Source organism: Phaethon lepturus, unplaced genomic scaffold (assembly GCF_000687285.1).
Source record: "Phaethon lepturus isolate BGI_N335 unplaced genomic scaffold, ASM68728v1 scaffold10341, whole genome shotgun sequence".
NCBI classification, from domain to species: domain Eukaryota; kingdom Metazoa; phylum Chordata; class Aves; order Phaethontiformes; family Phaethontidae; genus Phaethon; species Phaethon lepturus.
In genome coordinates, this window is record NW_010516968.1 from 25,195 (window position 1) to 42,652 (window position 17,458).

At 35.1% G+C, this 17,458-nt stretch overlaps 1 protein-coding gene across 1 annotated transcript in view; it reads right to left on the reverse strand.

Annotated features, from left to right (window-relative positions):
• The window catches only part of C2CD5 (C2 calcium-dependent domain containing 5), a 65,314-nt gene that overhangs the window by 4,311 nt on the left and 43,545 nt on the right, over positions 1-17,458 (reverse strand). Inside the window, exons 14-24 of the mRNA XM_010296230.1 lie at positions 15,130-15,316; positions 14,124-14,288; positions 13,652-13,792; positions 10,435-10,498; positions 7,028-7,089; positions 5,938-6,036; positions 5,428-5,517; positions 4,565-4,652; positions 3,392-3,478; positions 1,733-1,777; positions 625-726 (exon numbers count right to left, since the gene is read on the reverse strand). Of these exons, the coding sequence (XP_010294532.1) occupies positions 625-726; positions 1,733-1,777; positions 3,392-3,478; positions 4,565-4,652; positions 5,428-5,517; positions 5,938-6,036; positions 7,028-7,089; positions 10,435-10,498; positions 13,652-13,792; positions 14,124-14,288; positions 15,130-15,316 (1,130 nt within the window). The remainder of the gene's footprint in view (positions 1-624; positions 727-1,732; positions 1,778-3,391; positions 3,479-4,564; positions 4,653-5,427; positions 5,518-5,937; positions 6,037-7,027; positions 7,090-10,434; positions 10,499-13,651; positions 13,793-14,123; positions 14,289-15,129; positions 15,317-17,458) is intronic.

Sequence of the window (17,458 nt, forward strand, 5' to 3'; positions counted from 1 at the left end):
ATTCCTGCAAAGAAAAACATTGAGGCGAGTAGCTGCACATACAACAATCAGTTATAAAGTGAAGGTAAAGAAAAAAGTGCCAACATTTTGAAATACATATTTTGCTGGAGGAACAAATTACAGGAAGTGTGAAAGTTGTTGTGTTTCCCCAGTGCAGCATTTTCCATTACAACAGATTATTAATCTCTGCTAATTTAAGCAAGATAGTCAGACCTGTGGCCAAAGAACTACTGAAAAAATAACTCACCACTTGCTAATTTAGTGACCATTGCCTTGACTGTCACCTTGGTGATTGCTTCCTGTTTCTCACCAAAAATTTTCCAAGATCATACATACACCTACATCCATGCAGTGTATGTTATATAATTAGTAGGCATACACATTTATTGATAACTAATTTTTACTAAGTGAACAGAAATACTGTATTTTACTTTCTATGATAATGGTTCATAAACCCTGTATTAGCTTACAAAGACATTAACAATGTCGGCAGTTTTCACGCTCGGGTATTCATTCTATATGTGATCTGCAATACTATTGCTGGGCAGAAAACTCCACTATTCACCACTGGGAAATCAGAGATATGTCTCAGATTATCATAACGTGGTAGAAACAGCCGCCTACTTGTCTTAATTGATCCGCGCCTTATGGTCTGAGCTTTCAGTTTAATGAGCTCTATCCAGCTGTTGCATCTGTCTGCAAAGGAACTGTAATCAACTGACGTTGCTGAAAACACAGACAGAAAAACAAAAGAAAAAACAAAGAAAAAAAAGTATGGATGATGTCTCTTGCTCATCTCAATGCTCCTTTTGAGGAAGCAATAATCTGTGTCTGAGAGAGAACAAACATCCCTTTCCAGGTCTGTTCAAAGGAAAAGTTACAGTATAGGTTTGGACTTGCCCAAACCAGTGTACCGATTTCTGGTGATGTCCCAGCTGTGAACCAGCTGCCTGACTGGGATTTCATCACTGGAAAAACATGCAAATACAGTCATTAATGACTTATGCTAGATTATTTTCTTTTTAAATCTCATTTTAGGTATTCAGTTCTGGCTTCTTTAAGCTGATTTAAGCCTTGTTTAAATTTTAATTTTCATTGCTATCCTTTCCCTCACAAAGAGCTGCTGATCATGATTTAACCTTCCTAACGATCTTTATCAATATCTAACCTACAGACTGAAAAAAAGCTTTGGTGATGAGGGTAGGAGTCACAAGCTGAAACAACACCTCAGTTTTAAACGCAAATTAGTTTTCCTTACAAACACTGTCCTCCCTCCCCCAACATCCCCCCTCCAATACCCACCCCCCCATTATTATGACAATGAGAAGTAGAGTTGTTTCTGCTATGACTTTTGGTATTAGTTGCAGGGGTGTTTGCGTATCTTTTAAAAAAAAAGTTTTGCAAACGCCGTTTCTTCATTATCTTGAAGAAACGGAAGGAACACATGCTAACTTTAAATTAAGACAAGCAAAAAAGCTCTCTCTCAGGGAACTAATTTTCTGTCAGATATATTGATATCACTTTATCTGACAGAAAGACACTTATTAACAAATCTGACTTTTGTAATTAAAAAACACATCAAAATATTATGATACCATTAAGCCACACCAGAGCATGCATTCTCAGTTAACTAGTAAACACTTCCTGGATTAAAGCACATCCAAAAAGAGCATACTAATATCCCAAGAATGCTCATTCTGTTCTGGCATAAGGCTAAATTAAGTAAACTCACCTCTCTGAGCAAAAAAAGTGTGGGAAGTTGCACCCTCCAGGACTTCTAATAAGATAAAATGAATTCCATTCAGATATGATCAGAGTCACGTAGTACAGGACAACAGCTGTCGTCTTATAAAAAAAATTTAGACTAAAATATGAGGAAAAAAATCTTCTGTGTGTACCATACTATGTACTTTGCTAGCGCAAAAGAAATGGGTATACATAATTAACTTTACTAAATCTGTCTTGCAAATTATATGATAATTTACTAAAGTTCATTACTGTAGAAGGTTGTATACAGATATTTTTAGTAACAATCTTACAGAAAAGTATGTAAAAAAAGGTATCACTATATTAAATAAGCTCCTAAGTAAATGTAAGTACAATGAAACCTTGAGTCTACTTGTGAAGAAATGACAGATGAAACGATTATCTAGTTGAAAGCCTCTACAGTGATGTACAGCACAATACAGAATGTGAAGATAGGAAAAGTGATCTACGTGAACAGGCTACCCTCTACTGGTCAGTGCCCATTATACAAGTAGCACTGCCCAGCAACAGTGAAAAAGACACCAGTCAAATTTCTGGAGAGCTCCTCATTTTGAAAATGAACATTAACAGTATCATAATGTGACCAATTAAAAGCTGAGCATACACAAACGCATAAAAATTAAAAAACAAACAAACAAAAAACAACAAAAAACAAAGCAATAACAACACAGGGCTCTGAGCAACCTGATCTAGTTGAAGATGTCCCTGCTCATTGCAGGGGGGTTGGACTAGATGACCTTTAAAGGTCCCTTCCAACCCAAACTATTCTATGATTCTATGAATATTATTGCTGAAATTAAACTGAGCCCTAAAAATACAAATAAATGTGGTAGGCACCGTCCTTTATACAACTTACGTAATATGCAAAAAGGTAGCTCTGCAACATTTTAGTAAAAGAACTTTTACAATAATTCACAGATACTAAATTTCCTATCACTAGCCATTTTGGTGGGCAGATAATCAAACAAAAGAGAAGTAAAAGCAGCTGATTTCAATGCATGATGACCTACTTTTTAATACAGTCACAAAAGAATTATGACAAACATTCTTGAAATGCAGCTCTATCTCAGGCAAAATAAAGCATCTGTTTTATCAGCTAAAACGTGCTGCACTGTACAAATTATTTACTATGCAAGTTTAGCATCCTTTCACTTAAAAAAAATTGCATGCAATTTTGCTTGGCTGAATGACCAGTATTTGCTAGATACTATTTCCCACCGTGAAAACTATGAGGCTAATTATTTAAGGCTGACAACTCACAGGCCATTTACAGAAGCAAAGCAGTATGAGGCAAGTCTAATTATCAAGTAATTTATAATTCTTTAAGTCAAATGATACTCAACAGTGTCATTGCAAACAGCAGTTTGCAACATTTTCAATACTCTAAATGCAAAGAGAGAAGAACTAAATCTACAAAAGAATATATACAGAACGATTAGCCAACCCATCTCATGTGACTCCCAAAAACTCTGCCTTTAGGAGTGAACATATCCATTAGGCTTAGGTAGCAAGGAATACTTAAAGCATGTGAAAGTATAGATATTTTAAAGCTACTGCAACAATGAAAGAGCAGAACTCAAAATGAGTAAAAAACAATAGTTCAGCATTCTTCCATTTAACTGACCTTTAGCTGGTGAGAACGGTTGAGAAGCAAGAGGATCAGAACAAAGTTCCAATGGAAATTGTAGCTGTTCTTCATTGTCTGTAGATGCTTCAATAAAGAAAACATACCCAACTGATAATTAACCCCCAAAATAAAATATGCCTGTAATAATAAGCACTACAGATTCAATTCAGTCAGGTCTGACTGGAACAGGTATTTTCAGCATATGCATATAGTGAATTCAGTTCTGTATGAACAGTTAGGTGTCTAACCACCTGCAAAACTGAACAGAACCTGCGTTCCACTGAACAGGATTTGATTTAGTATTTTCAGGAAAAAAATATTAAGTCAATTCATGCATTTCATATTTCATTCTGCAGTTGGATCTGAGTTAGCTATATGTTACAGTAAAAAGTAACATTTGATTTATATCATGTAAAAGAAAACAAACAATTTACAGTTACTACTGAAGAAGTAAGGTATAACTAATGTTTCAGAAACACATGGCTCTCTTCTACTACCTAATTCCATTCTTCAGAATGGAGTATCTTCAAAGTTCTGTCTAAATTCTCATATCCAGGTTGCATACATACATTTCTAGTGTAAGATGGTGCTTCACTAGCAAGATGACATATGCAGACTGCAGTAGTCTCTTCTATTCCCTCCATAATGCTATAAGCTTCAGTGATCTCCAAAAATATTTCTGACCTACTTAAGGGTTTTTGGGAGGTTTTTTTGAAGTATTATGAAAAATTTATTTTCTGCCTTCTTGAAGTAAGAACAAAGCTTGCTACTTATAAGAACAAGTATTCTCTATTGACTTACACCACGTGTTTCAAAATACAATGGAAATGTGAAATGTCATCACCTGTTACACTACTTCTTTAGAGAAATATATTCAAAGAAAGATGGTACATGGATTAAGGAAATACCAGACTTTTTTTTTTCATGTTACTGTAAGTTTGTTGATTATGTAAAGCAAACACCTAATACTGGATAAGGAAGTCATCCTGCTGGAGGTCACATATATGAACTCTAAAAAACTCTACGTTATGGCTTTACAATTTTATAGAACCTCGCTGTAAAAATGTGCATATGTAACTGAAATTAAAATGTAGACTCATTAAGTACTTGAGAAAATAAAAAGGAGAGAAAAATATTATCTCTTATCTTTACATGCCTCACAACATTTACCTCTTTGCTGGGATTTTTCTGTAGGGGCTTTGTTGGCTTGTAATGCTTGGTTTTTGTCAAATGTAATTGCAACAGCTGTGACTGCAATCTGCAAATCAGAAATATATGGCATATTAAGTAACTTGATCTCCCATGCAATCTGTAAAAATAATTTTGCAAACAAGCCAGCTTTTTCCATCGAAAAATAATAGGGGAAAAAAATAATCTAAGTAGACATATTAAAAACTCTTCACAGCAGAGCATAAAAGGTTAATACTAAGGTCTGTTGTTAGAACATACACCTGACACTGTTTGTCCCACGTTTATGATTTTGTTCATCAGTTCTTTCCTTCTTTCTTGGTGAACTGACATAGAAAAGAATCATAAAAACTCATTATCATTGTATTTGTAAGAGAGAGAAAGAGATGTTTAATTGAACAGAATAATGACGCTATACTTAAAAAGAAAATTACTTTCTTTAAAAGTAATGAAGTGTATCTCATCATCTTGAAATGGCAATTAGACAATTATAATGACAGCATACTTAGAAAACTAGTGTGCCATATTTTTGTAGTGCATGTGGTAACACCTTTTAATGGATATCTAGTCAGGGCTTTTCATTTCCCATCTAACTAAAAAGATACAACACTATTAAGACGCACTGTGCTCATGAAACGCCAGGTAGTCCCATGATTCTCAAAACTGGTGAACTCAATAGATCATCCTTTTTCTTCACCGAACATTATGACCTTAAGTTTTACTTCAGAATTCAGACGTACTAGTAAATCAAATCCTAGCCTAGTGTACTCTGAGCAGCAAATGTTAATTAAAGGCCCAAACTGGCATGTCCACATGCTGAAAATCAAAAGAAGCCATTGACTTACCTGAACTAATTCATCCTCTGGTAGAGCAACTGTAAAATTCACATGACAAAGGCAGCAGGGAACCATAGATCGTAGTTTAAAATACAAGCTCTGTTGAAGACAAGACATTATTTGTATTACTCTCAAAAATGTATGGTTTATTTCAGAAAAATTAAAGATCAAAGCTCTTTTCATAGTAGAAATCACCTAATCATATTAATTTTTCTTGAAGAAGAATTACACGTGTGAAAAATTAGGATAGAATGCAATCTACTGTGTAGCAGTCTTTATATTTCTGTCTCTAGCATACACTACTAGTCAAAGGACTCATTCAGATTTAAAAAGCTTTGGATATCCTTAATATACTAAGAAGGCTAAATCTATCTTTAGAGCAGCTTGCAAACTAATTACAGACACTTTGTAGTCCAATTCTAAAAAGTAATTATGAAGAAAATGTTATTTTCAGTATAGCCTGATTTTACTTTGCTTTCATTTTAACAATTAAAATAACGTTTGAAATAAGATTCTTACCTTCAACAGATTCTCACAGAGATCATTAAAGTTCTTATTAAGTGTTTGATTTGTTAGGTTAATGTTGCTTAATCGGGATACTCTTACTGCTGTGAACATCTGAATTAGGAAAAAAAAAAAACCACTTATTTTTTTTCTAATATATGCCTGTATGTTATACTAAAAACAAAGCAAGTTCATAAAGAAGGCAAATAATGCGTAATATAGTAAGGAGGAGGGAAAAGGGGAAAAGGAAAAAAAACTGTAGCAACAGTAAGCCAAGTGTTTACTGCTCATGAAATTTTACAAACAAAAGGCAAATTTTATGTGAACTAGTGTACATGAATATATGAAACAAGTGATTAAGCAAGATATGAAACACTATGTTCTTTTTACTTGCTTCATAACGGAGTCATTCTACCTGCTATGTATCTTGTTAACTGCTGTTGAAAACTGTTTGTTAATTGTGTACAATAATGTAGACGATAATGAATGTCATATACAGATACACAGGCAATCCCATCAACCTGAGAGTGCTGCGGATGCAGTCATATTGTTTTCACGTTTGAGCTGTGCTTCTGCAGAGCAGTCTCGTGTTGTGCCAACTAGGTGTAAAAAGCTCACTTACATACATCTGTTTTAACTGTGTCTATATGAGACTGAATTGTGTTGTACAAACACGATCAAAATGTTTAATTACAAATGGAATTTTTCTCTATTCAGATTGGCTTTATCTAACTTTCATTTATTTTAACCTATTAGTGTTATCAAATTCAGTATCTCACTAAGTAACAGAGTCAACAATTTGCCTAAGAGGCCTCAAAATATAGCCAACGCCAAAACCTTAAGTTTGTATTTATTGTAATTATTTTCTAATTTTTGTATTTTTGTACCAGGTTCTCTGTTACATTAACAGCATTGAAAAAAACACACAGAAACAGGTTCTCCTACCCTATTTTTCTTACCAAAATACTACTTTTATTTCTAACACAAAACTATCCTTTTAATTCATTTTTCAAAATTAGCGATATCTAATATATATTTAAATTACTACAGCATATTTCAACGGAATTTGGGAAGAATAGTTTTAACTTTCTTTGAATAAACTTACTTGAATTTCTGGTGTCCAGTTATTTATACCAGGCATAATTTCTGTGTTGCAACTGTAAAAACCTGTAAAGAAAATATTTGGGGAAATCTATGTAGTACACTGAAATATAGAAATACTGTTAAAGAAGCATATGTGACCTTACTTGATGTTTTGCAAGTACTTTCAGTCATGTGTTTCTGAATATTGACTAATATACCTGAAATAACACCAACATTGAAAAAACAAACATAGCATCTGAAGAATACAATATAACATACAAAAGAAATACATGCTTTCTGCTATTCATACTGCAGTGAAAAAATGGATAGGAAAGATGAAACTCTCTACTTCTAAGACACTAATCCACTACAGAATTCTTATTTGGAGTATTAGTTTAACTGCCAAAAAGCAAGGCCAGAAATGTCATCATGTTGAGGAACATGAGAGAGGCTACAATGGCATTAAATGCAACAGGGACAGTTCTTGTCAGAGATTGGGTAATTCATCTCATCTGATGCCAAGACTAATTCGTGAGACACGCTCCCTGACTGCTTCACAGAACCACTCCTTGTGGGACCCACAAAACGAAAAACTCCTGACTAGTTGGTCCTGAGCAGGGAGAAGCGTTCAAAGAAGTTTTTTAGCACTGATAAAGATATACTTAAGCATTCTTCTAGGAATTCACCACGGCTCATGCCTAGTTGCTAATAGACAAGCTACATACAAATGAGAGAACTTATTAAAAAGGTGTGATAGAAAAAGCTAAAAAGCTAACCTTTGACAGACAGCACAGAGATGCTTTGAAGATACTACCTAGAGACTGAGTGCAAATACGTAGCACTTACTAACAGAGATTTGAAGAGACAAAAAAAAAAAAAGTATAATGACTAAACAGCGGGGTAAGAAAAGTTATAAATAGCAAATAGGCAATATTGAAAATTAAAGATATAGCTAAATGAGCAGAAAAGAGAAAAATCTGGTAGGGCCTATGTAAATGTACAAAATAAGCTAGAAAAAAATTGTGTAGCAGCTTCCAGAAGGTATAAATATTAATAGATTTTTTTCAGACCATAAAAAGCGGAAATCTTGTTGAAGAGTCAAGTAAGATACAGAAAAAATATGCAGAGATGGTAACACCATAGTAGAAAACATGCATTTTTTTTTTATGTTGGTGTTCACCACGGTAGTGGAGCTTTCCGTAACAGTGGAAAATCAGTCCCTTGTTTATTTTCCATGAGAAAACCTGTCTTAAACAAAAGTGTCTGAAGAAGATTTTGAACAAATAGGCAAGTGAAAAATAAGGATTCATATAAACAACAGGAAAGGCAAAAGACTAAATAGCTGACTAACTGGCATTGAACTCGAACTTAAAATTACCCTGCTACCAGAGGAGAGGATTCTTTAACCTTCAAGTAGTGAGGTAGGTGCTTTTAGTGACTAGGACCTACTTATTTGCCTAGTACAGATATCTGTATTACTGGCCCGTTAGAAGCTATTCCAGAAAATTCAGTTCATGGGCAGATGGAAAAACAAGACACTGCAGATGAGCTGCACTTTTCTAAGTAACAGTCATGGCTCACAAGCTGTCAACAAGCATGTAGACAAAAGGCACCTGACTGACACAGTCTACTTTGGACATAAAGCATTTGATAAGATCCTTCACCAAGGACTCATTCAACTTCACCAAGAAACTAATATGCTGAAGGGTAGAATGGAGTACCATTGAAGGAAATAAAATTATTGTAAGTTTGTAAAGAGAGGGTAAAAATAAATGCTCAATTTTCACAGTGGAGACATCTGTAACTCAGGATAGTATGCTTCCAACATATTCATCTGCAAAAGAGGATAAAATGAGCTGACTGCTCATGGCCTTATTTTAGGGTAGTAAAATCAACAGCAGCAGGACCTAACAAGGGATAATTGACGAGGAATAAAAGATTTGGTGGTAATAGATAACTATGACAAGGATAGTTCTGAGCTCAACAGTACTCAAAATGATAAACACTGATACCAATTATTAGGAAGGGAACAGACACATGCTCAGAAGAAACACAGGGAAACTCACAAAGAGAAGAGAGAGAGGACAAGGACAACCAAATATACAGGGCAACTTCCATATAACGGACAACTACATTAGTCTCTTATCCAGATCCAGAAGTTCCATCAAGGAGGATATAGCAGATATCTATACAACTACAAATAGCATAAAGACTACTGATACAAAGCAATGATTCACTGTTCTTCACAATATAAGAAAAAGGCAAAAAGTGGCTGATACAAACCAAGCATAAGAAGCTGGCTCCTATATGGGTATAGATGCCCATGCAAAATTCTATGAATATGGAAGGTGTGCATGGGCTCCAAATACAAACAGCCAGATGCATAGAAAAGTTTACCAAAGGCTACTGTTTACGGTAAAGACAGTATCTTTCTTTCAGGATGCTGTTAACATGCTATTCTGTGGGATTTCCTCCCCAACTTGCTCCTACATTAATGCAATACTCATTCTTGCCTGATCCCTATCGGCAAGCAGACATTGAGTTATTCAGTACACCTCTCTCTGTGTTGGGTTCTTAAATAATTTTTAAGTGCAGACAACTAAATGGACACCTCACAAAGTTCTACTGCAAGTAATACAGCCCCAACGTTCATATTAGTGACGTAAAAAGACATCAATTTCAAGTCTCATGATTGAATTTTGAAAATTATTCACTTTAACCAGTTTTATGCTCTCAAGTTGCAACACTTTTTTAAAATGCATCTATAAAAAACACTGAAAAAAACTAGAAACTACTCTATTTCTATTATTTGACTTTACTGCCTTCTACAGAAAATGACCAATACTGACTTGGATAAAAATGCTGTGGGTTATTTAATAATTCCCAATCATTTTGGACTTTGATTTTTTTAACAGCAAAGACTACAAATGCAGTGAACATCAAGACTTCAATTGACAGTATGGCAGGAAGGGCAAATTGCTCACTTTAAATAACATTCTTGGATTACAATACCAATGTGTCACATTATATGTCTACAAATACTTAAAGACCACTCTGTTCTCTGTACTTCTACTTTCATTGACCCTGAAACCTACAAATTTGCCATTCAGTCTAAAAATCTTCAGAAATTGGTATACTAGTAGAAAAGATCCAATTGTTACATCCATGTTAAGTAACAACAAATTTGCAACAGTACAAATTAGTGAACTACAAAATGCCACACAAATACTGTCTTTACTTCAGTTTTCCATAAACAACAATCCCCATAAAAGACTTAAAGACTTGTTTTTCACAGGTATATTTGACAAGCTAAACACTTCAAGAATACTTTCATTGTTACTCTTGAACTTTCTTTTTAAATAACATCAGTTCTATTTTGTCATTTTGCAGCCTACAGTATGAATTAGAAAAATATGCTTTTAACTGTACCAGAAGGCGGTGGAACATCTGTCAGTAAAGAATGTACATCTTCCATTGCATCTGTATCATCAATCTGGAAGAAGGAATAATTGATAAAAATCATGTTGCTGTTCCAGTCAGAAGCCTCAGAAAAATGTAAAACTTTGTCATCAAGACATGTATATCTGAGAGCTAAGTTGAGATTTTAAAAAAGGATTCCATCAACCAGACCTCTGAATCTTAACTGGCAGTCTATGATATGCTAACACTTGAAAAATAGTTCCCTTAATTAAATTGTGTTAAAAACAAAGCAATGTGCATAGAACATACAGAAAGTGCAGTACGTAAGACAAGAAGGATAAAAAGAGCATTTTAAAAACAGTTTAAAATACTGAACAAGGTTCCACACAACAACTTACAACTTTTTCCAGCTAAGGACCTTTGGCTACTAGAGCTCTCGTAAGATCTGTATTATACTGATGTGATCATTCTCTGCCTATTCCAATGACACATTAAAATCTTTCCAGGACACTAAAAACCTTGCTTAGTATGAATGACAATAGAAAATCAAATGGGAAAAGGTAAATTTGGGGATTATTGGTTTTTTCTATCTAAATAACCGCTACTCCATCCAATCTTTAAAGATTTTTGCTATTTTAGATCAGACTGAGAGCATATCTGCCCTGCTACCTTCTGTAAATATTTCTGTGTCACGTGTCTTTAGGTTCATTCCGTCCTATTGATCTGCAAGAGAGCCAAGTTAAAAGTAAACTTCCAACATTTTCTTATCAAGTATTCTGGAAGTTGTTAATATTTTAACTCCAGTATTAAAGGGTTCTCTGTCAGGTATTGTGTCGTCTCCTCCCTCTCAAAGTAGGAGGAGGAGTCTCTTCCCCCCCTCCCCCCCCATACAGACAGCCTTACCTGTCATAACTGCCTTCCCAGCATCTCTTAACATTTCCTCATCACAGTGCATTTTTTACCACTTTTCCTTACATATTTCCAGAGAACACTGATTTTACGCTTGCAAGATCAGGATGAGGAGCTTCACTAAAGCCCCTGGAATATTGTTTCTGATATCCAATTTCTTAACAAAGACAAGTGGTTCCACAGATGAAAAGCTCTTTTTTCTATAAATAAAGACTGAACTACCAGAACACAGGGATGCATATTCTAGGACCAACATGTTCAAATAATGTAAACCAGTAAACAACAGTCCTTAAACTTATCAGATCTTATTTTTCTTGTTAATTTCAGCACCACTTATAACGTACTCTGTAGTACACTACAGTGTACTTACATTTTTCCCTTCCATATGTAGATCTTCTCCTAGCGCACATATCCCCCCAAGTGCATATACTACAGTTAGTAAATAACATAGAAGGAAGAATTGTCCGAAACTGTAAAAAAAGAGCTGAAGTCTGCTTGCAGTATATAATGCAGTCCTTAACCAGCTGATCTTTGCTTATAACGTATCAAGTTTCTTCATGAGGCAACCAGACAGAAGTAGTATGCCAAGCTTTTATTATTGCTATCTCTCTTCTATTTGACAGTCTTTAGAAATGAAATTGAGGCTGGGCTTATGTTTTGCTGATATTTTTCATAACTTGTCCAAAGGGTCTCTTGGAATATAACAGTCTTGGGGTTGGGTTTGTGGTTTTTGGGTGGTTTTTTTTATATATACCTTACACAATCCTCTATTTTTTACAAAGGCATTTGACCCTTTTTGCAAAGTATTGTCTGATTGACTAACCCATTTCAATACAGTGCCTCAGAGATAATCACAGAATCGTTAAGGTTGGAAAAGACCTTTAAAATCAAGTCCAGCCATCAACCCAACACCACCATGCCTGCTAAGCCATGTCCCGAAGTGCCGTGTCTACATGTTTTTTGAACACTTCCAGTGATGGTGACTCCACCACCTCCATGGACAGCCTGTTGCAATGTTTGACCACTCTTTCAGTATCTATCATGACTTCTGTTTTGAGGATACAATTCCAATCCTGTCAGTCTACACAGATGATAATATAAAAACCAAAACCTGTTAAGACCAGCTGCAAAAAATACTTGATGAAAATCGTCCTGATTTCTTTTTAATGTGAGAGTTAACTAGCATCAAAGTTACTTTTAGAGACATCCCAATTTACTTACTTTGATCCTAGTATACCTGCAACGCACTAGAGAGCAAAAAATTCCTCAGAAGTACCAACCAATCTCAATTTATGACACCAACCTCTCCCTGTTACTCTTTACCTCTCCTTTCTTACCTCGGTTTTCAAATGAACTGCTGTTACAGCGCCCTCTCATTCTCCCTATCTACAACCCTTCTTCCAGATTATTTTCCATGAAAACAGTGATTTGTGAAGATTAACATAAAGGAAAGTCTTGAATGCACCTTAGGCTGCAATTAACAGGCTGTAATTTAATTAAATTGTTTTCTTTTTCTTAGTCTAGGACAGGTATTTGTAATACCTGTATCTACAAGATGATGATAAAAACTCTAGCCTTCTTTAGTACTTGGCTCCTTTCCTTCAAAATTTTACCGTGTTAAAATCACATCTTTGAATTTTAGTGAATAGAGAGGCAAAAGAAATCTATGTTCTTTATCTATAGGTGTTGTTCTTGTTTCTAGTTGTAGCTGTAGAAAGGATTGGAAGGTATTCTCTGTAGTTGTAAATTCCTGAACTCTGAAAAGCATCAGCTAAAGTTCAGAAAAGTCATTTATGTGCTTTCTTGACACATGCATTATTTTTGAATGCTTTGAATACTACCTGTTCTGCAAACTAGTAATTCTGAATATCCAACTATAACAATAAAAGGTTTGAAAAGCAAAGAATATACAAGCTTTTTCTTTGCTAAATATAAAGTGTGACAGCACAGAACCTCAATGTTTACAAAAATATATCTAAGTGCTGGATCAGTCATGACATCTGTTTGAAGTAGGCAGAAGGGGATTCCTTAATAGCTCTTAGTTATTACTCTATGTACTGCGACATGTTCATGAATAGCAGGGCAAACTTTTTTGAGATATTGTCCCTAGGCAGAACATACCCTGTTTGCTTAAGGCATAGCTAAGAGAGACAACACAAAATCCAATACTTAACATTTTCTACTGATGCAAAATGGAAAAATTCATATACAATTTAAGAACTGTCTTTAGAGATGAGTAAGAAAACTTTTCTCCATTTTTTTATATACACTTCAGAAAAAGACAAGTATGAAAGTGAGTACTGAAAACATTTATTACCTCCAAGACAAAAGCATCCTTTTTCCCATGTGAAAGGTCTAGCTCTGTAACTTCATCAGAGCTTTCTGACTGAGACCTTAATAACCTGGAACGTTGTCTTGGCTCTGGAATGGGAGACCCAATGATTTCTTCAGGTAGCTCCTACAAAGGATATAAAAATTAACAGCTGTTCTGTGTAGTTTAGAAATAATTTCAATTATAAACAATTTGTTAACAGTTCTAAGAATCAGAATATTCTGAAAATAATTCTACTGAGAAATAAATGTAAATAAGTACAAACTGATCTGGATATGTGGCTTAAGATGTCTGAAAATTCCAGTAGGTTCCCAAAATACAGTGAAGAGTCTATACCTCTATTAAAAAACAACTTATGTTCTGAATGATTGAGTCAATAAGAATTCATGGATATACATGGTGTATATCCGCTTGACTCAGAAGGCTTTATTTTTAAGAATATAAAAGCTTTACTTACCGGAGGATTAATCTCATAAATTTCCTTGTTTTTTGCTATTGTATCATTTATTTTCTTTTGCATGTGAGATATATGCTGCTCATAGGTGCCATCATTTGGAGTCTTCCCAGCAATCTGAATACCACCAGGTGTTGGCAAAGCTGCTAGATACACACCTGTTGCAGACTTTTAAAAAAGTCATTAAGAAAAATGACAATCACATAAGCATGTGCTTCTAATATTTTCACATAAAGTTCTCCATAATGCTTAAACAGTATACCCTAGTATAATTTGCATAGGCAAGCGATGATTTCATGGATTTAAAACTTGGCCAAACCATTTACAGTATCACTGAAGTTGTGACAATCCCATTTCTATTTACAGAAAACAGATCATCAGTTCAGACAAAAGAACATGCAAGCCAGTCATTATTACCCAAGCATCCTCTTACACTGATGCAGGAAGAAGCAGCATACTTCACTATTCTAACCCCACATGAACGAGGTCAGAAAATATTGTTAATGAACACTTCTTGACTATCTCTAAGACACTTCCAATCTATCACTTATATCTTCAGTGCCACCAAAAAACAGGTGACAGACCTTTCTCTTGTTGGCAACTAACCAAAGATTTACTGAGAGACTTAATTGACCTTATTTGTCATGGAACTGTAATCCGACTTGAAGAACAGGGATCTCTCTGACAGGTCCTTTAAAGAACACAATCATTTTTCCATAATTTATGTCATTAAACCCTTAAAGTTTATTATCTTCTCATCTCCTTTCTAATAATCCTGTCCTCTAACAGTTTCAAGAGATTCTAATCTTCTTTTTCTGAAGCTGAAAGACGGTCTGTCCTGATTTGTCAACAATTAGGCACCTCATTCCTTTCCATCACTTCATTTACTCTTAAAATGACATTTTAATATCTCTAGTTACTCTGAATTCCATAACACTTGTATGTCTTCGTATCCTGAAAAAAATACTGCAAGAAAGCAAAAGAATCCCAGGATTAAAACTGTACTTACTGCCAACCCCATTAGCATATTTTCACCCACAGTGATCTGAATTCTCAGCCCAAACAGAGCATTCATTCCTCTCAGCTTAAGTTTATTCATCAGTTGGGTGTGCACTTCATATTCCATAAATGGCAAGAGATTACTGATAGCTGTCGCATTTGCTTCAGCTTGAGCTTTCTTCTTTAGACGGCATAACCTAACAATAAGAAACAGTACATGACATCAGCAGATAAACAGCTTGAATTGACTGTTGAAGATTGAAAGTGATCACGAGGTATTTATACAATGAGGGGAAGAAAAAATTAAATCTAATACAATCATCTTCCTTTTAATGTATTTTAAAACCCTGTAAAATATTAAATTCTCATCAGGAAGATCAAGGCAGACTGAGGCACTTAGTCTCAATAAGTACAATTTGATTTTCATTCTTAGTAGGAAACTGTATTTATATTAAAAACAAAAATGGGTAATATAAAAAGTAAACTTATAAAATCGACCAGTACATAACCCCTACGCAACATTAAAAAATATTCTCTATCAAAACAGAATACAAAATGCAATCACTGAATGAAGTCGTATCTCCTTTCTTAAAATGTGGTGAAGGACTGTTATTGGACAGAAACGACATGCATCACGCATAACATATTTTTGTCATAGTAGTCTGAAAGCATCAAGTAACTATGCAAAGTAAAGGAGTCTTCTACAGATTCCAGATAACCATCTACTAGATGTTTGGCTAAATATATTAGCACTCCTATCGTTAAAAATTTGCCCTGCTCACTCTTGTCAAAGCAAATACTGAAGACAAACACAACTTCTTTGCTATTGCAAGTTGTGAGGTATTTGCTGAACACACCCTCACAAAAATTGATTTCAAGGGACAGTTACTGCAGCCCTTTTCAACTGAGCCTCAGAACTGATGAGGTTATACTCTTCTAGAAGATTGCTACAACTGTAAAATAAAATGTCAGTTCTTGACAAGAGCTCCTTGTCTTATCTGAAAATCTGTATTTTCAGCTTTTCTTCTAGTAAGACCCCAAATGCAAACACCTACTTCTGTTGCTGCAAACCTCTTGAACACTTCAGGTACAAGCATAGGAAATTACATCTACTGGTAGAATTTTTAAAATTCCTATTAATACAGTTATTCAAGGCACACTTTGCAATAAAGAAAAAAAGAAAAAAAAAAAAAGGAGTGCCCTCACAGCTCAAGCATTAACCAGACTAAAACCACTTATAACAATAAATTAAAAAGGACAGAAATCTCATCTCTGACTATATTATGTTAGTCATATTCCATATGGGTTTAGTCCCATAAGCTGAAATTCTAACCACATCCAGCACAACGATAGCCTACTTTCAGTGACAAATTTTTGTTCAAAAAGAGCACACAACAACTGTTTAGTCCATAGCTAAAATTTCAGCTAAAAATTAGCTGAAATTCAAACCACATCCAGCACAACGATAGCCTACTTTCAGTGACAAATTTTTGTTCAAAAAGAGCACACAACAACTGTACATTTTAGTGATATGAACAAGCAACACTTTCTTTTAAGGAACACATTTATTAAATGATCAGGAAAACGTAGTAATTCACCCAATTGTAAGAAGTTCATCTCAAAATTTTTCTAACTATAGCTTCAGGTCTTTTTTTTTTTTTTTCTTTTTTTGAGGGGAGTGGGATTGTTTGAGGAATTATTCTAGAGAAAATGGGACATCTGCAAGTGCTCCAGAGACAGATCAGGGACCGCCATGTGACACTAAAGTCAATTTCCACAACAGTGCTGAACACAGAGTTTAGTAATACCAGAAATCCAAAGGAGGAGCAAAGAACACATCTCTACAGTAGCTCCAGTAATTCTGTTCTAGCAGAAGTCAGAGAATGATAATCATTAAGATCATAAAAAAACCCTCAGGTGAGAAGGGACTTCAGGAGGTCTCCAGTTCAACCTCCCGTACAGACAAAGCAAGGTCAACTCTGAGCTTGGCCCAGGATGCTCAGATCTTTGGATAAAGCTTTGGATAAAGACCTTCAGGTCTTGAAAACTCCCCAAAGGAGTGAACTGCACCATCTCCTGCGAAATCTGTCCCATTGCCCTATTGTCCTCATGGGTAACTATTTTTTTCCTTATATCCACTCTGTCTCTCTTGCTTCAACTTGGGCCCACTGTGTCTCACTCTCCCACTGTGCAGCACTGTGAAGACCCTGGCTACATACGCTCCATAACGTCCTTACAGGTACTGGCAAACTGCTGTTAGGTCCCCCTGAATCCTTCTTCTCTCCAGACTGAAGAAGTCCAGCACCCACAGCTTCTCTTCATAGGGCAGGTGCTCCTTA